The 21,466-nt window shown below is 43.6% G+C and overlaps 2 protein-coding genes and 1 long non-coding RNA gene across 4 annotated transcripts in view; 2 read left to right on the top strand and 1 right to left on the bottom strand.

The window, feature by feature from the left end:
• LOC141997627 (translocating chain-associated membrane protein 1-like 1) overlaps positions 1-11,892 on the top strand; it is a 48,575-nt gene extending 36,683 nt beyond the window's left edge. The window contains exons 10-11 of the mRNA XM_074970051.1: positions 6,259-6,419; positions 8,335-11,892. Of these exons, the coding sequence (XP_074826152.1) occupies positions 6,259-6,419; positions 8,335-8,408 (235 nt within the window). The 3' untranslated portion in view covers positions 8,409-11,892. The remainder of the gene's footprint in view (positions 1-6,258; positions 6,420-8,334) is intronic.
• LOC141997628 (uncharacterized) lies at positions 2,281-6,344 on the bottom strand. The gene is made up of 3 exons (XR_012641751.1): positions 4,122-6,344; positions 3,123-3,235; positions 2,281-2,975 (listed from the first exon to the last, which is right to left on the bottom strand). It is a non-coding gene; the product is annotated as an uncharacterized LOC141997628 (long non-coding RNA).
• Positions 11,893-19,711: 7,819 nt separating the features above from the next.
• NCOA3 (nuclear receptor coactivator 3) overlaps positions 19,712-21,466 on the top strand; it is a 165,605-nt gene continuing 163,850 nt past the window's right edge. For both annotated transcript variants that reach the window (XM_074970045.1, XM_074970046.1), the window contains exon 1: positions 19,712-19,851. The gene's annotated coding sequence lies outside the window, so the exon portion shown is untranslated. The remainder of the gene's footprint in view (positions 19,852-21,466) is intronic.

Below are 21,466 nucleotides of genomic sequence, written 5' to 3'. Positions count from 1 at the left end.
TTAGAGACTTTGTAGGTCCCAAATGGGACTTTGCCTCGGGACGGGGCATGCCCTGGTCCCTAGGCTTTAAGCCTGTGATTGCTGCAAGAGGCCCATACCCATTAGTGATCACACAGCAGTTGTCTGCGTTGCTTGGGCGAAGGGCACATTAGTGAGAAGTGCAAAATTTGCAAGCCCTTCAAGCCAAGGACTAAGAAGGAGTGCGATATTCGTTTAAGAGCACTCCTTATGGAGTCGGCCCTCACCCCAGCACTGGAGTAACACTCCAACTAGGCACCAAGTACAGTGACCTCGGTACACAGCACCCCACCGGGACCATCCACTGACCGGCACTGGTCCCCATCCATGGCTCCTACCAAGAAGCCCAAGAAGGCGGTGCAAGGTTGGTCTCCAACCTCCCGCAAGGGAAAGGATAAGACTGGGTGCGATCAAGGTCCCAGGCCGGGCAACTCTTCACTGACGTCAGGATCTCGGGCCCAAGCTCTGGTGGAGCGATGTAGCCCAACCTGCACTCCGCCAGCTACCCCAGATAGCAGCAGAGGCCTCCGTCAGCTCCGGGTGCTGTCCATGCCAGAGGCACTGCAGGCAGCACAGGAGATCATGTCCCTCCCTGTGCCGCCCACACCGGCTCCTGCAGTTCTCTGGTCATGCGGTAAACCTGCATTCAGACTGCTTCGGTCCCCACGTCAGCAGCACCATTCCCCATTGTGGGGGATGTCCTGCAAATGCTCGCCCTCCAGTAGCCACCATGCATCTGACTGCAAAAGGCAGATGCAGCGCAGCCCCATTTGGTCCATGAACCTTGGGTAGAGAGGCTCAAGGTGCAGGTCGCCAGCCACATACCTTTAGAGGCATGCGCCCCCCAGCAGGAGTACCGGTCCCGGCACCTGGTATCTCCGAGACCGCGGTACCGCTCCAGGGACCTGTCAGTGGATCAATGTTACCGATCCTCGGACCGTTGCCAATCCCCCTAGGAGGGTATCACTGCGTGCAGGTGCTTCCCGGCACCAGGCCCTTTCCGACTCCTGGTCCTGCTCCTCATCCTGGTACTGCTCGTCAAGCGTTAGACAAGCTGTCACGGATCCATCAAGCACCACTGGTCCCTAAGACCCTGCTCCAGATGAGACTCCAGGTGGAGTGACCGGCATCAGTCGGGACAGAGCCACTGTTCGCTCTGTCCTGGTCACCTGGGAGCGACTGCTCAGGATCCAGCCCTGGTTCGGAGTGAGGTTCCCTGATGGCGGGAAAAGCTCCAGTACCAGTACGGCTACATTGTCAGCACCGAAGCCGGCCCCGTGGTTTCAGGCAGTGGCCGGTGCCATGGTACCCATGGAACCTGTGGGGTTCTCCCAGTCCACCCGCTTGGTGTTGGGAGCCTGAGAGAGACCAGCTGCCTCTCTGTCTCCCCCCCACCCCCTCCAGTGCACAAAGCCTTGGGCACGAGGACCCTGCAGGTCCAAGAGGGAGCAGGGGAACAAGCCACTGGGCCACCAGTGGTTTTGGGGGACCCTATGGCACCAGACAAGGCTATAACAGGGCCCCCTCCCTCAGTTCCTCTGGATGATGTTAAAGTGCACCAGGAACTACTGAAGAGGGTCGCTGCCAACCTGGGTCTTCAGGTGGAGGAGCCTAGAGGAGCCCTCAGACTCTCTCTTCGATGTTCTCTGCTCCACAGCATCGGCCAGGGTGGCTCTACCCCTTCATGGTGAGGCCTCTAAGATCAATAATGCCCTATGGCAAAGTTCCTCCTCCCTGCCACACATCTCCAAGGGGGCTGAGCACAAGTACTTTATGCCATCCAAAGGCCATGAGTACCTGTACACCCACCCTGCTCCCAACTCCCTAGTGGTAGAAGCGGTTAACCACAGGGAGCGACAAGGTCAACCCGGGGCTACCCCTAAGAACAGACTCCAAGACACTAGACTTGTTTGGGTATAAGATTTATTTGTCCTCTAGTCTCCAGTGGAGGGTGGCCAACCATCAAGCCCTCCTGGGACGCTATGATTTTAACGTGGCAAGCTATGGCCAGTTCGAGGGCTCTCTTCCTGAGGCTTCTAGGAAGGAGTTCCAGGCAATTATGGAGGAAGGCACGACTGCGGCCAGGGCGAAGCTCCAGGCAGCATCGGATGCGGCAGACACTGCCTCCTGAACCATGGCCTCGGCCATCGCCATGCGCCGGGCATCCTGGCTGCTCCTCTCTGGCTTGTCCACGGAGGCTCAGCAGTTGATGCAAGACCTTCCCTTTGATGGGAAAACCCTGTTTGTGGAACAGACAGACAATAAGCTCCATGACCTAAAGGACTCCCGCATTACCCTTAAAACGCTGGGCCTGTATGTTTCTGGCCCTGCCCACAAGCGGTTTAAGCTGCAGCAACCTCAGAGCCAGGCGAGCCACCCTCACCCGGAGCCTCCCTGTAAGAAATCCAGAGGCTACAAGCGGCATCCTAGCCAACAGCCTTTGCAGGCCTCTGAGTCAAGCTCAATCCTCAATCAGGTGGCAAGCGCTCGTTTTGAGGATATGCCCAAGGGCAACCTACCGGACTATTCCCAGGATCCTTCCTCCCCTATTTTTGCCAGCCGCCTTTCTGCTTTCCTCCCTGTGTCAGCATCTATAACATTGGACCGATGGGTCCTCAGTACAGTGGAGTGGGGTTACACCCTTCAGTTACTTTCTATTCCTCCTTCCCAGCCCTCTTTCCCCTTCCCTCTTCAGGGACCCTTCTCATGAGAGTCTCCTCGCGCAGGAGGTAGAGGGGTTACTGCAGCTAGGTGCGGTGGAGGTCGTTCCTCCAGAGTACAGGAACAAGGGGTTCAATTCCCGCTACTTTTTAATCCCGAGGGCCAAAGGCAGTCTGTGACCTATCCTGGACCTGCAAGACTTGAACCGCTGCCTAGCGAAGGTGAAGTTCCGCATGATCTCCCTGGCCTCCATCATCCCCTCCCTGGATCCGGGAGACTGGTACACAGTCCTTGATCTGAAAGATACATACTTTCACATCGCCATCTTTGAGGGACACAGACGCTTCCTCCAGTTTACGGTAGGTCCCAAACACTATCAGTTTGCAGTCCTTCATTTGGCACCGCAGGTATTTACCAAGTGTATGTTGATGGTGGCTGCTTACCTCAGATGTTGGGGTGTCCAGATCTACGCATACCTCGATGACTGGCTAGTCAAGGGCAGCTCCAGATCCAAAGGGATGTTGTGAAGTTATTAGCCACCTGCCATCGTCTTGGCCTGTTGACAAAAAAATGACAAAAAAAATCCACATTAGTTCCAGTACAGAGGATAGAGTTCATCGGAGCGGTGCTCGACTTGATCTGCGCCAAGGTGTTCCTGCTGCTGGAGAGATTCAGGGCACTGACAGACCTCATTGCAAAAGTCTCCACATTTCCCCTGACCACGGCCAGGGTTTGCCTGCGCCTACTAGGTCACATGGCAGCATGTACATATCTGGTGCACCACACCATGCTCCGGATGTGACCCCTGTAGCAATGGCTGCTGACAGTCTACTCCTAGTCCAGGGACCTCCTGGAAAAGGTTGGTTGTTCCCATCCTGTTGATGGTACTTATCTCACTGTGATGGTGGACCAACACCGGGAAAGTCCTGGAAGGAGTTCCCTTCATCAGTACTCCTCACTCAGCTGGAGCACCCACAAGGAAAAATTGGTGGGTGCGGAGCACCCACCGACAGCTCCCCACCCCAGCTCACCGCCTCTGCTCAGCCTCCCCTGAGTGGGCCGACATGTCCTGCTTCTCCCCCCTCCCTCCCAGCGCTTGCACCGTGAAACAGCTGTTTCGTGCTGCAAGCCTGGGAAGAAGGGGAACGCGGTGCACTTGGGGAAGAAGCAGGGCCAGGGTGGGGGTTTGGGGAGGGATCCAATAGGGGCAGGGAGGGTGCGGAGTCGGGGCTGGGGTGGGGCCGGGGGGTCCGCGAGCACCCACCAGCACCAACAAAAGTTGGCACCCGTGGTCAAGTTGGTTTTGGACGCCTCGGACCTCGGCTGGGGGGCACACCTCGGCACCCTCCAAACCCAAGGTACGTGGTCCCCAGAAGAAATGACGCTACACATAAACATCCAAGAGCTCAGGGTGGTGCGCAGAGTGTGCGCGGTCTTCCTACCTCACCTGTCGGGCAGAGTAGTCAGTTCTGACGAACAACACAGCCTCGATGTTCTATGTCAACAGACAAGGGGGAGCGCAATCCTCAGCCCTCTGCCAAGAGGAACTCTGTCTCTGGGACTTCTGCATCGGCCACGGAATCCATATAGAAGCGTGTTGCCTTCCAGGTGCCAAGAACATGCAAGCAGATCACCTAAGCAGGGACTTGACTTCTCACCATGAGGTGGGTTTTCCACCCGGAGGTAGCCAGCATGATCTTCCAGAGGTGGGGAACTCCCCAAGTGGATTTGTTCACCACCAGGCAGAACAGGAGGTGCCACAGGTTTTGCTCCAGTTGGTGTCTGGGCAAGGGGTCCCTCTCCAATGCCTTTTTCCTGCTGTGGGCAGGAAGCCTGATGTATACATACCCTCTGATTCCACTGATCAGCAAGGTCCTGGCAAAAATCAAGAGAGGTTATCATGATCGCCCTAGCATGGCCTCACCAGCACTGGTTTGGGACGCTATCAAGCTTGTCAGCGATCCCTCCATGGCCCCTGCCGAACTGACCGGACCTGCTGTCACAGGATCACGGTCGACTCTTGCACCCCAGTCTCGCATCCCTCCACCTCATGGCGTGGATGTTGCATGGCTGAACCCTGAGGAACAGGCCTGTTTGGAAGGGGTCCAAAAGGTCCTCCTCAAGAGTAGAAAGCCCTCAACTAAACAGACGTACCTGGCAAAGTGGACAAGGTTCTCCTGTTGGACAGCCTAATAGGGCATCTCCCCTGTGCATTCTTTGGTGCAGTCAATCTTAGACTACCTGCTTCATTTGAGGAACCAGGGCCCGGCACACTCCTCTATCAGGGTGCATCTGGTGGTCATTTCTACCTTTCATCTTCCAATCCAGGGGAGAGGTGTTCTCCCATGACATGACGGTCAGGTGCCTCAGATGCCTCAAGAGACTTTTTCCTCAAGTTCAGTCCCTGGCCCCTCAGGGGGATCTCAACTTGGTTCTGTCCAGGCTCACGGGTGCACCCTTTGAGCCTTTGGCCTCATGCCCTCTGTCTCACCTATTGTGGATGGTAACTTTCGTGGTGAGGCGAGTCTCCAAGCTGCAAGCCCTGACCTTAGAACTGCCATACACAGCCTTCTATAAGGACAAGGTCCAGCTCCGGCCCCACCTGGCCTTCCTTCCCAAAGTGGTGTCTACTTTCCACATGAGCCAGGACATCTTCCTTCCAGTCTTCTCCCCTAAGCCCCATGAGACTAGTGAAGAGAGGCACCTTCATGCTTTGGACGTAAGAAGGGCCCTGGCTTTCTAACTAGATCGGACAAAGCCTTTCTGTAAGCTTTTCTTCTCTACAGCTGATAGGATGAAGGGCCTCCCGGTCTCCACACAGAGGATTTCTAGCTGGATCACCTCTGGCATTCAGACCTGCTATGAGTTGGCATGAGTCTCTCCGCCGCCAGTCGTCCAAGCCCACTCAACCAGAGTGCAGGCATCTTCGGCAGCCTTCCTGGCACACTTCCCGATCCAGGACATCTGTCGAGCCATGACGTGGTCCTTTGGTGCACACGTTCACAGCCCACTACGCCATCACTCAGCAGGCCAGGGACGACGCTGGGTTCGGCAGAGCTGTGCTGCAATCTACATGTCCATGAACTCCTACCCACCTCCGAGGGGTACTGGTTGGGAGTCACCATAGTTGCATGGACATGAGCAAGCACTCGAAGCAGAAAAGACAGTTAACTTTTCCATAACTGGTGTTCTTCGAGATGTGTTGCTTACGTCCATTCCACAACCCGCCCTCCTTCCCCACTGTTGGAGTTTCCAGCAAGAAGGAACTGAGGGTGGGGGGAACTGGTGGCACCCTATATACCGCAGCATGTGCACGCCACTCCAGGGGGTGCTGGAGCCAGTCCCCTATGTATACTGCTGAGGGAAAAACTTCTGGCACCGGTGCATGTGGCAAGCACACACACCTAAGTTGAATGGCTCTAAATAACACATCTCGAACACCAGTTATGGAAAAGGTAACTGTCTTTTCTAGGAGTGATCAGCAACTTTTTAAGATGGACATTTGGTGTTGCTTTGTTGTTTAACAATGTAGAGTTGAAACTTTTATCTAACTTCTTATTTTAATCTGAAACTTTTTAGGATTAGTTGCTTGGCTGCAATTTGTCTAACACAGGCCTGGATGATGTGGAAATTTATAAATTTCCAGCTAAAGAAATGGAGAGAGCATATCCAGAACCAGATTCCTAAGAAAAAAATAACTTACACAAAGAGTAAATCAACAAAAAAAGAACCAAACAGAGGTCAGTAGGGATTTTTTAATTCACTTCAGATATATACTATAAATATTTTTATGCTTGATTTGTTCTTGAAATCTTTTTGTATTTTCCTTGTATCAATTCCCAAGGAAGCTAACGTGTGGTCCATTTCTTATTATATGGTGAAAATAGATGTCATTTTTCACTTCCTCAAAGTTAGAAAATAGTTTCCTTCAAAATATACTTACTCATGGTATGCTGTATTGCATGTTGCTAACTCGAGCCAGCAGAGAGACAATACTGCACTATAATAAAAACCTAAATTAACAGAAGCCCACAGAGCTAATGTTCTTTCTAGAGTTGATGTCCTTTAGTGAACTCTGCACAGACACAGATTCCACAAATTCTGCATATTACTAGGTTGAAAAGTTTAAAAAAATTAGTCTTAAAGTTCTATTACAACTTTAGAATACATCTTTTTGAATGCTTACAAATAAAAACTGTACGTTGTCTATTTTATCCTGATTAGTGAGGCTTTTAAGGTGGCCGTTTTTTTTCTTGATGACCATAAATTCTACTTTTATTTAATTTTAGGTAATTAACAAATTGCTGTCACTTACTCTTCTAAATTCTACACCAAATTACAGAGACTTCTTTTTATAGTGACAATTGGACCCTTAAAAAAAACCTACTGTGAAATTAAATTGTAATCACTAGGGAACCTGTAGTGAACAAAGATTTCCTATTATAGTGCATAGGCAAGATTTGGAAGAAAATTACATCTCGTAGGAGAACTAACCCTATTTGGCAGAAGTAGACTGGGAGTCTTCACCTGTAAGATCCAGTACAGTGCTCTCATGAGAAGCCTATTACCAGTTGCTGGAATTTCTACCAGAATGCTGTCTCTGGACCCTTTTTGGGAGCTCTCTTGTTCATATCTTTCTGTACCTAAGAGGCTGTGGTGCTTCAGATTTAGATACACTACTAAGCACATAATCTAGTGCCCCTGGAAGTCAATGGAAATACTCCCTATGATCTTAATGGGTGTCGGAGAAGCAGCTTTTACTCTCCACTACCTTTCAGAGCCTTCAAGCTGCTGTAAAAGAAGTGTGTCTGCTTCTCTACTTCTCCTCCAGCCTTGTGGATCCTTCTCTTTTTTTCCTATGTATAAACTACACTGCTGCTCTTCATTGTTTTTCCATACAGAAGCATGAAATTGACACTATTCTTGAGCTTCACAGCTGCCCACAGTATTTTAAATAGCAACAGTGAAACTGTAATCTTGTGGACTTCACACTCTGCTGTAGGTGGGAAAATCAATGACCAGGAGAGGTTGAACGTCTGTAGGTGCAGGAGGACAACACTGCATTGGTTTACATTTACCCTTACCCTTGCAATCATAAGGGCTAGAAATGTGGGGTGGGGGAGGGTTGTTTTGGTTTGATTTTGTTTTGGTTTGTTTAAATCTGATTCTGCTGAAGTTGATGGTGGTGGTTCCCTAAATCCCCAGGCCAAGCTTCCCACTTGCTTAGAGTGAGTGGATTTTTCAAGCTCTGAATAGAGGGATCCAGGCTAGCTTGAAGTTAACTCATACAGGTTGATTCGCAGTGACTGCACAAGATTTTAATACTATGGGACAAATGTCGTAGGTTACCATAGACTTTTATTGTGTTAGCATTGATAGTTCACACACAACTATAGTAAAACAAAATCTTCAGGTTCCATCCTCCACTGGCAAAAGGAATGATAGGGAGAGTTAGTAGGTAAGTATTCTTTAAGTCCTTCAAAACATTACCTTGTTCCACCTCTCTACTGGAAGACCCCAGAGCTTTGCCTAAATTAAGTGTTGAATATTGTCATCTGACGTTTTTAGGTTTGCATATCAACTTTTTGTTTTGCATTCTACAGAGGCAAATAGCATTTTACCTGTACTTTAGCTTTCCCTGTTTTAACATTTCAGCTAATTTTGTCAATGGAGCAGTAAAATTAGAAGATGGAGCATCGCCCAGAACCAGAAAATCAAAAGTATTATGAGATGGAAGCTGAAATCGGAAGATGACATATTGACAGAAGACTGTGATTAAAAAATATCTGTCACTGCAGAATCATAGCTATTTGTCTGTCTTGTTATGATTTAAATGGACACTATCAAGTTAAAATATATTTTAAACACATTTTTATTAATACATAACTTATTATGAAAACTGGTCACTTTTTAATCTAATTTACTTTACAATTAGTGTTTGCCTCTTTCAGTTTCACTCAACTTGGACAATGAAAATAGACAAATCACTTGCACTTTCTGGCTCTTAGTAGCACAATTCTGCAATGTTTGAGTGACAGACATTTCAGGGGAATATTTCAGTCTAAACAATCTGTTTATTTGAAATTTAAAAAAAAACATCTTGGAAACATTTTCATTAATATTACGGTTTAGAAAACCGGTGGTTTTACAAAACCTAAATTCTGGGCCAAAAATATCTGACCATGTATGTTTAACTTTAAACTTTTGCACAACAGACTCTTCTTTTTATCACATTCTGATATTGGAGTAAGAGATAGTATGTCTGAAATACATGTTAGCACGGCAAAAAAAAAAAAAAAAAAAGTGAATGACATCTATTTCCCTTCAAAGAATATATAAAACTTGATTTATATAACCTGCTCATCAAGTTCTGACTTAATATACCTAACTTCCTCTTAGGTGATTGTGATATTTTAGGTAGACACACAGATTATTGGATGCAGTCACCTTGCAGAATTGCCAGTGTACATAGGGAGTTTTGAAATAGATTGTAATGTCTTGTTTGGAAACAAGTTGCCAATTAAATATCTAGGGTGAAATCCTGGTGCCATTGAAATAAGTAGAAAAGCTGTCATAGATTTTAGTGAGGCCAGCATTTTACCCTATGGCCAAATTTTGTGAAAATTTCCCCTGGTAATTTTTCTTTAATTTTGGCACTGACCTGTTTGAAAGTTACACATGGCTTTTTCATAAAGACCATGAAATTGAGTTCAGGAAATGTACTTTCTGTAGCTGCAATTTTTTTTTTTCAGGTGCTAAGATTTTTAATTACTTACATTAGGCTGCCACTTGTTTTGGTTTCAAATTCAGATTTAAGTTTTTATATCTCCATAGCTCATTACTTAAACACTGTTTTAGATATGATTTATATTTAAATCTGTAGACCATTTCAGAATGTCTTTTCAGAAGTACTAAAGTCTGATGCTGGTATAATTAAGTGGTCTAGTAAACACTGCATTATAGGCCTCTTATCTCCAACCAATGGCATCGATTTTGTATGGATTCTTGTACTACTTGCCATCCTTTCAGCCAATTGGATCCTATTTCTCCAGCATGCAGAATTCTGTTCAGAAAACAGTTGATTTATGCAGTAGAGCTGACTTTATAATATATGCCTTTTGGGTGCATAAAACACTAGAGACGTGCATTAAATTACACTATCACATGTTCTGAAGTGTCTGTTGTGGTTAAGATTTAGGAAGAAGGTTTACAATTCCTTAAGTATTAATGCCACAAAATATCATATACAACTTTCTTGAAAGAATAGTTATTTAAAATTTATCCATATGTAGGTTTTTCTTTAATACTATTTCTCCCCTCCCTCCCTTCACTGGCTGACCAGGTTCTTTCTTGTACCCTATCTTGTGTTCCTCGAAGCAGTGCAGTGTCTTTTTTAGTTTTTTAGTGAAGTGAAGCAGAATCTAGTAGGACTGTTGAGGGGCCACTTGTAAAAAGTTCAGCTGTATCTACCCAATTTCTCCCCCTAGAAACTGGCTATAGACCACCTATTCATTTCAGATTGACCCATGCATTCACATACAGTAGAAACAGTTTTTTGGCATGTTCACCTAAGCTACACTCCATTAAACAGTATTTGCCACTTATCACACAGCATGTTCAGAGCACTTTACAAGCATAAATCCTCATAACCCTCCAGTGAGGCAGGTAAATAGCAGTGTTCTCAGTATATAAGAAACTGACAGATTAAGTGACTTGTCCAAGGACACAGTGAGGATCATTGCCTCTGCTGGGAGCAGAAATCAGGATTCCTAATTCCTAGTCCAGTGAATGAATCACAACTGACTGCTGACCACACTTCTGTGAAAAGCAAGCGAGTGAGAGACTGAAGGTTCCATATCGTATTACCAATCCCTGGAGCCATCCAATTTCTTAATCTTAGGTGTTGCCACATTGATCTAAGCGCTTGTTTGACTATGACAACTGATATTTTTGTAAGTTACCTACATTGTCATGACTGGTATATCTAATGCTATTTAAGTCTTATGAACCCATTTTCTAATTTGCCCTAACTGTTCCCATGTGCAAATGGTATGTAGGAGTATCATGTGTGATTTCTCATAAACCTGTACATTTCTACTAAAAATGTTTACCATGGAACTAAAATATATATTTTTTTAACAATTTTAATAAATGTCTTTGTATAATCATGAATGCCTCATTTGATAAAAGTATCATCTTATGAGCAGTTCTGGTGTGACCTGCTTAGTCTCTCTACCATACTGCTCACAAGACAATGCTTTCTCTGATAAGTAACTGCAACTGTAAGTATACCATACATTTAGGTTTTGGGCCACTTTCCAGCTAAAATGGCCAAAAACTAGTTATTATATAGGTAAAATCTTTTACCCTGAGAAGGGAATTCCTACACTAAGAACACTGTGAATACAGGATAAAAGTTATATTGCTTTTACATTACAGATGCAAACGTTTTCTTGAATAAGAATTTTTTCCTTTTCCCCCCATCCATCGCAAAAACATTCAGACCAAGATTTTCTGGGGGAAAAAAAAAGCGGGTGGGGGGGGGAGATTAAAATTAGGCTACATCTATACCTATGCACTTAAAAAGGGGACAGATTTTCCAAAGCATGGAACACCCAGCAGTTACAATTAAGTAGCCAGATTCCCAGAATGGGCACTGCAGAGTATTTAACACTCTTCAAACTCTGGCCACTTATTTAGGAGCCTAAGTGGTAACTTGATTTTAGGGTCCTGTTTTTTTCAAAATTTTAGCCCCTATCGTTTTTCCTTCAATATTATGGAAAAGTACATTTCTAGCGCCCTGCTTATGAATTCACTGAACAAAATGTACTTGAATGCTATTCTTGTTGCATGTCATACATAATGGACACTTGAAGGAATCTACACTTCTGAAGTCAAATAATTTAAGTGAAACATTTGATGTGTCCTTGGCATATAATTATTGTGTGTATGGATACTGTGTGCATACGCACGTACAACATCTGTAAAATAAAGATAGGAATCTCAGTCTTGTAGCATGAGAGAAACTCCCACTATTTCTTTTAAAGGTAAAAATCATTGTTTTTTGTCATTCTGTTGCATTTTTGGATGCTCACTGTGGAATATCAAAATGCGTGAAATGAACTAGGCCTGTGCCTTAATATTAAGACATTTCAGTAAACTTTAAACAACTTGCAGCAAAAAAAAAAAAAAAAAAAAAAAAAAAGTTCTTTGCACTTAATGCAGTGTGTTTTGACAACTTTACAGTGTAATTCTACATATGTTTCAGTGACTGTTTGGAATATCAAATAATGGAAGATGGAAAGTTGGGGATGGGAGGGATGTGGCTTATTCACACAAAGCAAGTGTGACTTGCATTAGGGAGCAGACTCTGAGCTGGCTGTTCTGAGGCAGGGACTTTTGTGTGATGACTGGAAGTGGTAATGACTAAAAATAGTAACTTGATCTTATTGTTCAAAATTCCCTGTAGGTTAATATGTAGACCGATTATTTCTGTTTTCAGTTTTTGTTGCTGTTTGTTTTTTGGAGTGGTGGGTTGTTGTTTTTTCTACCTGATTTGAGCGTGGGTGACAATAACATGTAAGGGGGAAGGGAAGATTATGGGTTAGGGAAGTAGAAGTTAGGATACTAGTAAGACTAATAAATAACTGTACTAATGTTCCCTTTTGATTATGAGTACAAAGCCCTGAACCCACCTAATAATAATTTTTATTGTATTTGAAAGAGTAAATTTTAACAATCTTCAAAAATAAGAACCCCATCTCTGTACACTGCAGCCTGTCTTGAATTCATTTTACACTGCCAAATAAAATTTGTCACACATTGTTTTGTTCCATGGTGGGAAGAAACTTTGTGACACGTTCAGGACTCGTGTACTTGTATTAAGCACAATACTTAGGAGGAAGCTATGAAAAAGGGGTCAGCAATTAAAAATTTCCAAGTGATTGACCATTGATTTTTTTTAAATTTTGTACATTTGGAAATATTGTCCAACAACCTCTTCTACCATCTTTGAAACAACAACCAAAATACTAAACTAATCTATATCTATGAAGCTATAACAAGACCCTAATTCTGCAAAGCATACTTAACTCTCATTGACTTCAATGAGACTGATGTGCATAAGTGCTTTGCTACATTGGGGCCTAACTCAAATATATTTAATTCAGGATTACGGTTGGGAGTGCATACTGCCTCTTCATCTTTAAAGCACATTGGTGTCAAGGGTGGAATTCTCAGAGTGCCTAAATGTCTTAAGAGCACTTAGGACTTGTGCCCAGAGACCCAAAGGTATTTAGGCCCCAAACTCCCTTTGGAATCAAGGGGCATTAGAGGCCTAAATATCTTTGAGGATCTGGGCCTTGTATTTCTAAATAAAATAAGCCCAAACTTTTAAAAGTATTTAGGTGCCTAATTCCCACTGATTTCAGTGGGAGTTAAATGTCTAAATACCTTTAAAAATCTGGATCTTAGGCACTTCTGGAAATATTACCCAAAGTGTTTAAGATCATACACTAACATGTATTTTATCACAAGTAATGAATTTCCTTGTTTTTGTAGGTTTGTCAGACCTTCACAAAACTAGTTTGATATTTTTCATTTTAATAGTATTATAAACTTCAAATACATTAAAGGCCAAGTTCTGCATCTATGTTTCCTTCAGCCCCATTGACTTAGCTGAGGTTGTATGAGATCTCAGTGCAAAATCTGAGGCAAAAACTCTCTAGTCCTGTGACAACTCTATGAATAGTCCTATTAATTTGTATAAGCATTTTACTTAAATCATAAATAATCTTTTAGTCATTTCAGTCAATTTTCTGTTCTGTCCTGTATAGTTCTAGACTTCAGTTGCACGTCAGGAGTCCTTCAGAGGTAAGGTTTATTTGGGGGAGGGGAGCATGCATAGTAAAGTCACCTGACAAAAGCTCTTATCAGTTTCAAATAGAAAAAACTTACTGTGCAAATAACTTATTGTGAAACCAAAATTGGATCCTCTTATTTTAACCCTCAGAACATGAAACTTGTATTTTTTAAATTTTGAACTGTTATTTAAAACCACTGTACAAATTTACTGATGCTGTTTTTGTGGCAGTACTTCAACTAGGGCCTGATCCAACTATTAAAGTCAACAAAAAGACCCCCAACAGGAGTTGGATCAGGCCCTAATGGTACATATTTTCTTTCAGAGTTTGCTTCACTCTAGCTCCAAGATGTATATGAGAAAAATTTCTAAATGCACAATATTGTCAAAATAATGAAGCAGTGGTACTTCACATGCTATAAATTTATTTAATTCGGTTTCCTATTAGATGATATGGCAGAGGGAGCAATGAACTATGATTTTTATAAATGTATCATCTACATCTGATTGTCTCCCAACGTTACCTATTGGAATGACTGCTATATCTAGTTAAGTTGGAGGTACATTGCTACTTGGAATACACTCTCTGATGCATTCATTAATCTGTCTGAATGTTGGCTGCTTCCCCCCCCAAAATGTAATATATGCTAGTACTGAGAACTGTTGGCTAAAAAGGACCTCAATACTGTAAATGGTAAAGTTATAAATATTAAACCTCTCTTTATTGTTACTAGTTTTAAGCCTCAGAAGTTGAAACTATGGATTTAACTATCATAAACAAGAGAGTAATGTTTACAAACTGTAATAGTGTCTTAACATTTTTTTACAATTATCCAGTAAAATTCTTACGTAGAGTTGACTCTACACTTAAACCAGGAATGTACTCCATATTATATTGCTCATGAACCATGATTAATGTGGAACTGATTGCAACAAATATGGAAGCTTGGTTTTTTAATTGATGTTAAACTGTACTTTTCGTTTAATTTAACTGATTTGTCTGTTCTCTTCCAGTTAATCTACTTGAGTGGTGAAATGCATTGCTTTTTCTAATGCATCAAGAAAAATTACTCTATTTAAAACATCTCTTTATCCACCACTATATAGGCTAAAATTGTGCTAAAACACCATCAGTTATTTTACTTTTGACCCCTGTAAAGTTTATGTAATTGGTTGTTTGTTTGTTTTTGTTTGTAAAACATAGCACAAAAGCTATGTTTTCTGATGTATGTAAACTAGTGATTATTCATTTGCTTGGTAAAATGTCTAATAGGAGACCTTGCTTCATAGAAAGTTTTTTGCTGGTATTCTGTAACTGTTTCTGAAATGTATTTATGATACTTTTTTAATTCTGTAATTTTAATTTTTTTTGTTGCCATTAAATCCATGTTTTATTACTACACTAAATCAGTTGCTTTTCGTAGTTTGGTCAATTAAGTAGTCAAGCCATCTGAAAAGCACTAATAGTGCCTATGGAGAAAGTATTATACAAAGTATGCACATAACTATGCAAAGTGCATCTGGGTTTATTCCCATTTTCCAACATTTTATCTCTTTCCTGTTGATAATCTTTGCTTAGTGTCTGCTGACAGGAGGCACCTCTTTTTTCTGTCTCCATGGTACACATAATGATCCTTCTATGCTGGTCCAGACAGTGGCTATGAGGAATTTTCTACATTAGATTTGATTCTCCCCTTCCCCACACACGACCCCCCAGAAGTGCAGCTACACAAATGTATTGCTGCTAAGCCCTTATGTAGACACTTGCACCAATATAAAGCAGGTGAGTTGCAATTTTTACAGCTGTGCAGCATGTCTATATTTAGGCTTTGTTTACACTTAAAAGTTATGTCTGACCCATGCAAATATGTAGGGGAAAAACCATACCCCTGCCTGACATACCTATACCAACAAAAGCCTCAGGGTAGATGCAGTGATGTTGATAGAAGAGTGCTTCTGTCTACATAGGTAATGTTTGGGGATGTGTTGTTCCTAAACCTACAGAAAAAGTTCCATCAGCATAGGCTGCGTCTACATTATGCCTGCATGACAACTGTAGGCTCTCCAAGAATTCTAACTCCAATGCAAAGGGGTGCCATCTTCCCAATTACTATATGCAAATAATACTATATATACAGTGCTTTGCAAACATTAACTCAGTGTAGTATAAGCATGGTGAGACCTTCCCCACCCCCCCAAAAAAAGAGCCTGACCCATTGACTTTCAATTGTAATTGTGCTCATAGGCTTTTTTGAAAAATCCCATCTTCCACCTGGAATCTATTTGGTTCTTTTTCGCTCATGCAGCACTAACTATAGAATTTGCAGGAAGAACATAGTAAAATTTTGTCAATAATGCATGAGCCCAACTAAAATCGACTGCAAAGTAGAGTGAACAAACACCATTTTTCACAACAAAACTGCACTTAGTCATTTCTTCAAATTTAGAAAATTATGTTTGATTCCAGGAAAGAAAACACCCCTCTAAATTGCAGAAAGCATGTTAAGTAATACATTAAAAATGGATGTGGAGTCAACTAAAGGAGAATCCTCCATGCAACATGAAGGAAATGTGCAGTCTTGGGGAGGGGGGGGAATTAAATCTCATGTTTTAGGAATAGAGGAGGGAAGGGTAGATGCAGGTTTTATTACTGGGACCTGTGGAGTTCTACAACTTTTTCTAGATTCCTACTTGATTTGCCTCTTAAGCTGAAACAAATTATTTTTCCCAGGAGCCTTCCTGAAGCTCTGGAAAATTAGATACTAAAATAGCTAACGTGTAATAGTATTTATAAATACAGCTGCTAATTAACATTTGACAGAACTTTGAGCAAAATGTCAGGCCTCTAGGAGCATAAAGTATCATCCCTTGTAAAGTATGTGTATGTGGATAGTCCTTGGTTGACGCACCTGAGCCAGAGCTGATTCTATGAAGGATAACTTTATCTGAGTAAGCACTACCCTAGTAGGCAAACATGTCGTTTGGAAGGTGCTAAACAGTGATCAGGCTACTGATTACTGTAACTCATAATTACTTTATTTCTGACCAATTGGGGTTCTGACAAAGGAATCAACTTCCAGCTAAGAACTGGATACTTATTTGGTCTACCACTATCAGGTGATGAATGTGTACAATTACTGAAAGTGTGTAAAGGGCTCATGACCTGTCTGCCCAGTCCTTGCTGGTAGCCGAGGCAAGGAGAGCCTGTTTTCTTGTATTTGAGGGCTTTTAATATACAAGAGTTCAGTAACTTTATCCATAGGACCATAAATCATTGAAAAGACATCTTGTTTTTCTTTTTTTAGTAATTACTTTTATGCATCCTTTTACCTCCTGAAAAGTAGTTAGGGTGGGGCTCTACTTACTTCCAATTATGGAATCTGAAAGTCCTTCAAATGAAACTCACTCCTTAATTCATCTGGCCGCACGGAGTCTTACTCTGTTTCTGAAACGGATGTCTCTAACATGCTCTTGAGGCAGCAATTTGGTTGCTGTTCTCAAGCTAAGTTTGTAGCTTCATCAAGTAATGCTGAGACATAAATGTGTTTTTTTTTTTTTTTAATTGACATTTATATTTGGAGTATACATTATTCCCAGGAATATGCCTACAGGTATATATTCCTTAATCAGAACATATAAGCAATCAGGACTTAAAGATGCATAAAAATAAAGAGTTAATGCCTCTCTCTGAATCTAAGGCAAGCTATACGGTGTGGATAGTCTTCTACATTTACATGCAGCCCCTCTGTCTTCCATGGAGCTCCATGTAGGTGCAAGTCTGCTCATTTGTTGTAAATTACAGGATTAATATTGATAAACATCAATATTTAGATTTTACATATTTAACCTCTAAACAGTGAACGTCTCTAAAATACATCTACAATAGTTACATTGAATTTTGAATTCTCAATTATATTTCTACAGCATCTGAATTATCCTCAACCAGAATGTGAATTCAAATACATATATTATAATTTATAACATTATGCAGATTTGCTGTCCAAATTAGTATTATAATCTAGTAGGTCCTACTGCAGTAAGGCTTCTTACCCTTATAATATTGACAAATGGATCTATCCTCCTCAAGAATATATAAACCATTCCATATTTAGACCTATTTTTAAAAAAAATTAGTGATTTTGGATATTTCTTGGTTTCTAACCTGAGACCATTTAAATTGGTCTGAATCCCAGAAGCTGGGTGTTAAGCGCTTTCCAATCTTCTCATTGGTAGTCCAGATTTATCATATGTAGCTACTTTTCAATAGTTAAATAGAATTGTTTCTAACTAGAATACAGTCATCAGTTGCTCTAAGTGTTCTCAAAATTTCAATTTGAAAAGTTTTTTTAAAATTAGGTAAATGGTTTATTACCAGTTTACACTGATACAAATTTAGAAGTGGAATTTTCTCCTTTCCACCATATACTAATAAGATTTAACTTGTAGAACTGCCTTGCATATTGTAGAAGGCTTATCTTCAAGTACAAGATGCATATAATTTCCATATCTTGAACTACTGTAATATAAATATACAAGATTGTATTTGTCTATGCCTAGTTACTTTTATCTCTGAATTTCAATTAAGTTTGGTAATAGACAGATGTAGGACTTAACTTACATGCCACATGCTATTTCTTCTAAATAACATAAATTGTTCCAGTATTAATAATTGTGATTTTGTGATTTCTGTAGCTGCATTTAATGAAAAAAGTTGGTTTTCCTTTCCCCTGCATATACACAGTCTTAATTAGATCATTTTCCCCTGTTTTTTAACCTTTTGAGTATAGTCTGACCTTTTTTCCACAGATAAGGGAGCACAAGTGCCCTGCCTTAATCTCAATCAGGAAACTGCTAAGGAACAAATAAGAGGGCAGATCACCTGCCATAAAATCACTTTTTCATGTCAATATTTGCACAGTGTGTGTTTGGGGGGAAACTCTCCCTCAACACAACAGTGCCTTAACATGAATCCTAAAACTGAGTGAGCTATGGCAGATCTGGTCCCTGTACTAATGCACTCAAATCATGTTGTAACTTCAATCACTGCACTTCTACGTTATAAAAACGAGATGGTGGCTGCTGCTTTTCTCCCCCATGAAGCTGGCCACATTCTTTGCTATAACCCTTCACGCAGCAAGGGGCAGCCCTTGATAATCCACTACGCATCTGACCTACTCCAAGAGATGTAGCAAAGAGCGCTGAGATAATCGCAGAGGCGATGGCCACTTGCAAAGCCCTCTTCCCGCAGCGCGGGGCGACACTCACCACTCACAATAGCAACGCCTCTAAGCTGTTTGGGTGATTGTCTGAAACGCCAGTTTGAATTCTGTAGAAATGTTGGATGAGCCCCCTCCCACCTTCAGTTCCTTTACCCCAAAAGACAAGCTCTCCAGGGGTGAGTGACTTTCTTCAGCTCCAGCCCGGCGAACACGTACGCCTCTGTTTAACTGTGTCCCTGCGAGCCGTGGGGGCGCGCTGGCAGGGTCGGGGCCTTATCGGGCAGTTGAGCCCTTTGTGGCCATCAAGCGAGCCACAGTCCTAGTAACACAGATACCGACGCGAACCTGAAGAGAACCCTCAAGAGACAGACAAAAGCTGGCTGCTTGTCAAAGGGGACCCTCCTACAAGAGGGCTGTGCGGCGCCGGGCCCTCCCACACGGCTGCCCCAGCACCCTGGGCAGGGCTGAGGCGGCGAGCGCCTCAGCCCCGGCCCTGGTAGGCAGCCTGCGTGCCGGCACGTCCCTTTTCCTTTGGGAGGGCTGCCCGGCCTCTGTGCGGGGGTCTCAGCTAGGGTTAAGGGGTGTGTGTGTACACGTACGAGACAAGGTCCCACTGGTGGGACGGGCGGGGGGGGTCCACACCGCTCACACAACGCTGCTTTCCCGCCCCGGTACCGGTGTTCTTATTTAACTCCCCAGAACCAGGAAGTCGGACGCTGGAAACAGAATGATTTAAGGGAAAAAAAAATCCCCATCGAGGCCACCGATTGGCGGGGAGCCGCGGAGGCCACTGGGAGAAGAAGTTTAAAAGGGGTGTGTGGCTCAGTGGAGGACTACACGTTCCATGGTGGGTCGCGGTGAAGGGGCAGGGTCGCGTCAGGACTACAGGTCCCATGGTATCCGGCGCGCGTCGGAACTACACATCCCATAATGCACCGCGGTGGCTGGGCTGAGTCCGGCTGTGGCTGGTGGCGGCTCTCGGAGAGGCTGGTTCCTATTTAAACTCAGGCAAGGAGGAAAATGGCGGCGAGGAGCTGAGTGTGGGGGACTTAGGGAGAAGGAGACGCTAACGAGCTCTGGCTCCCTTCCCTGGTGAGTACGGCGCGGGGAGGGGGAGGTCACCGTAGGGCTGGGGGCTTGAGTCCTCGCTCTTTCTCCTCCGCTTCCAGATCTGGGGGGCCGGTGGCAGGGCAGGACTGTTGCTTGGGAGGGGAGGTAACAGTGTGGGGCGAGGGTCTGCGGGGCGCCTCTAGCCCCTGTGCTGGGCGTGCCTCCCTTGGCGGCTGGGGCGGAGGGCGCTTCTCGTTTTGGGGGGCTGAGGGATTGCTAAACCCGCGGGTCCGAGCGCGCTCTCCTTCCCCTTGCCAGGAGAAGTTTGAGGGGTGTGTTTGTGTGGCAGTGAGGGCGCTCCCTTAGCCCCCAGTAGAGGCTGTGGGGCCCGGAGATAGAAGGGCTCCCCAAATCCCTGTCCCTTGTCAGGTACACGCCCCGGCAGTTTGGGTGGAGGTCCCTTTGGGGCCAGCCGAAACTACAGGAGTGCTCGGGGATTTCTCTGATCGCCTCCGCTGAGTGGGGGGCGGTGAATTACTTGAGGTAAACTGGGATGAATAGTGCTCGGTGGGTGGGGGCCGGGGGCCCGTCTGGATGTGAGATGATTTCAAAGCCCTTGTTGTTTTGGTAAGTTTCAAGCGTGGCTTCTAGTCGTCGTCGTCTCCCTCGGGAAACACTGGAATGGATGGGAGGGATTGGCAATTTGAGGTGATTTCCGTGTCTGTCTTGTCCTCTTCTGCCTCATAACCGTGGTGAGTGTATGGTGTTGGGAGATGGAGGCAAGAAGCAGCTTCCGGTGTCGTGAGGTAACAGTGTAATGACTGGAAGGCTAAGGGTGGTGGTGGTGGGCTACTGGTGTGCTTGGCTCTGTGCGGTGCTGTCTGAGGCTGAAATAATTCCAGTGCCCTATTCATTCTGTGCTTGCTTAGTCTTGCTGCTGCTTTTCAGTGTGGTGGAAGCTGTTGCTTCCTAAAGCTCCGCACTTTACTCTGCCAACTCCATCAATTAAAATAGCCTTTAAAGCTATTTTTGTTCATTCAGATGGCTCCTCCTTCCCTTTTAAACTGTTAGAAGGAAGTTCAATTTAATGCATGCATACTTTTGTCTAAAAGTTAATACAGAAAGAAAATGGTATATTGGCTAAAATTCAAGTGGATCTTTAGACAAAACTGTATAGACACTTGTCCATTTTATAGTGCTGTTCAGCCCCAAAAACTTCAAACAGAATTTTTTTAAATTTGTTAAATCATACATTTTAATATAAAGTAAATTTTTTTAATGTTAAAATGTACTTCGTATTGATGGTGTCATTGCTGTACATGACACACAGATGCTTTCTTTCTGGGTTTGGGTTTGTTTTGGTACTGCAGATAGCCACAATGTCTAATATATTTAGAGGGTGCAAAAAACAAACAAGACTTTTACTAGAAAGTGTCTGATATGAACATTACAGTACCTCCTTAATAGTCAATAACTAGTGATGGATTTCAGAGTAGCAGCTGTGTTAGTCTGTATCCGCAAAAAGAAAAGGAGTACTTGTGGCACCTTAGAGACTAACAAATTTATCTGAGCATAAGCTTTAGCTTCTGCATATCATTCAGCCCCTCATTGCTACAGTTAACATTGTTGTTCTCCTGTTAATGTAAATAAACAGGAA

The sequence above is a fragment of the Natator depressus genome, chromosome 13 (genome assembly GCF_965152275.1).
Source record: "Natator depressus isolate rNatDep1 chromosome 13, rNatDep2.hap1, whole genome shotgun sequence".
Taxonomy (NCBI): Eukaryota; Metazoa; Chordata; order Testudines; family Cheloniidae; genus Natator; species Natator depressus.
Note: the sequence above shows the minus strand (reverse complement) of the source record. Positions and strands in the feature narration are given on the sequence as shown.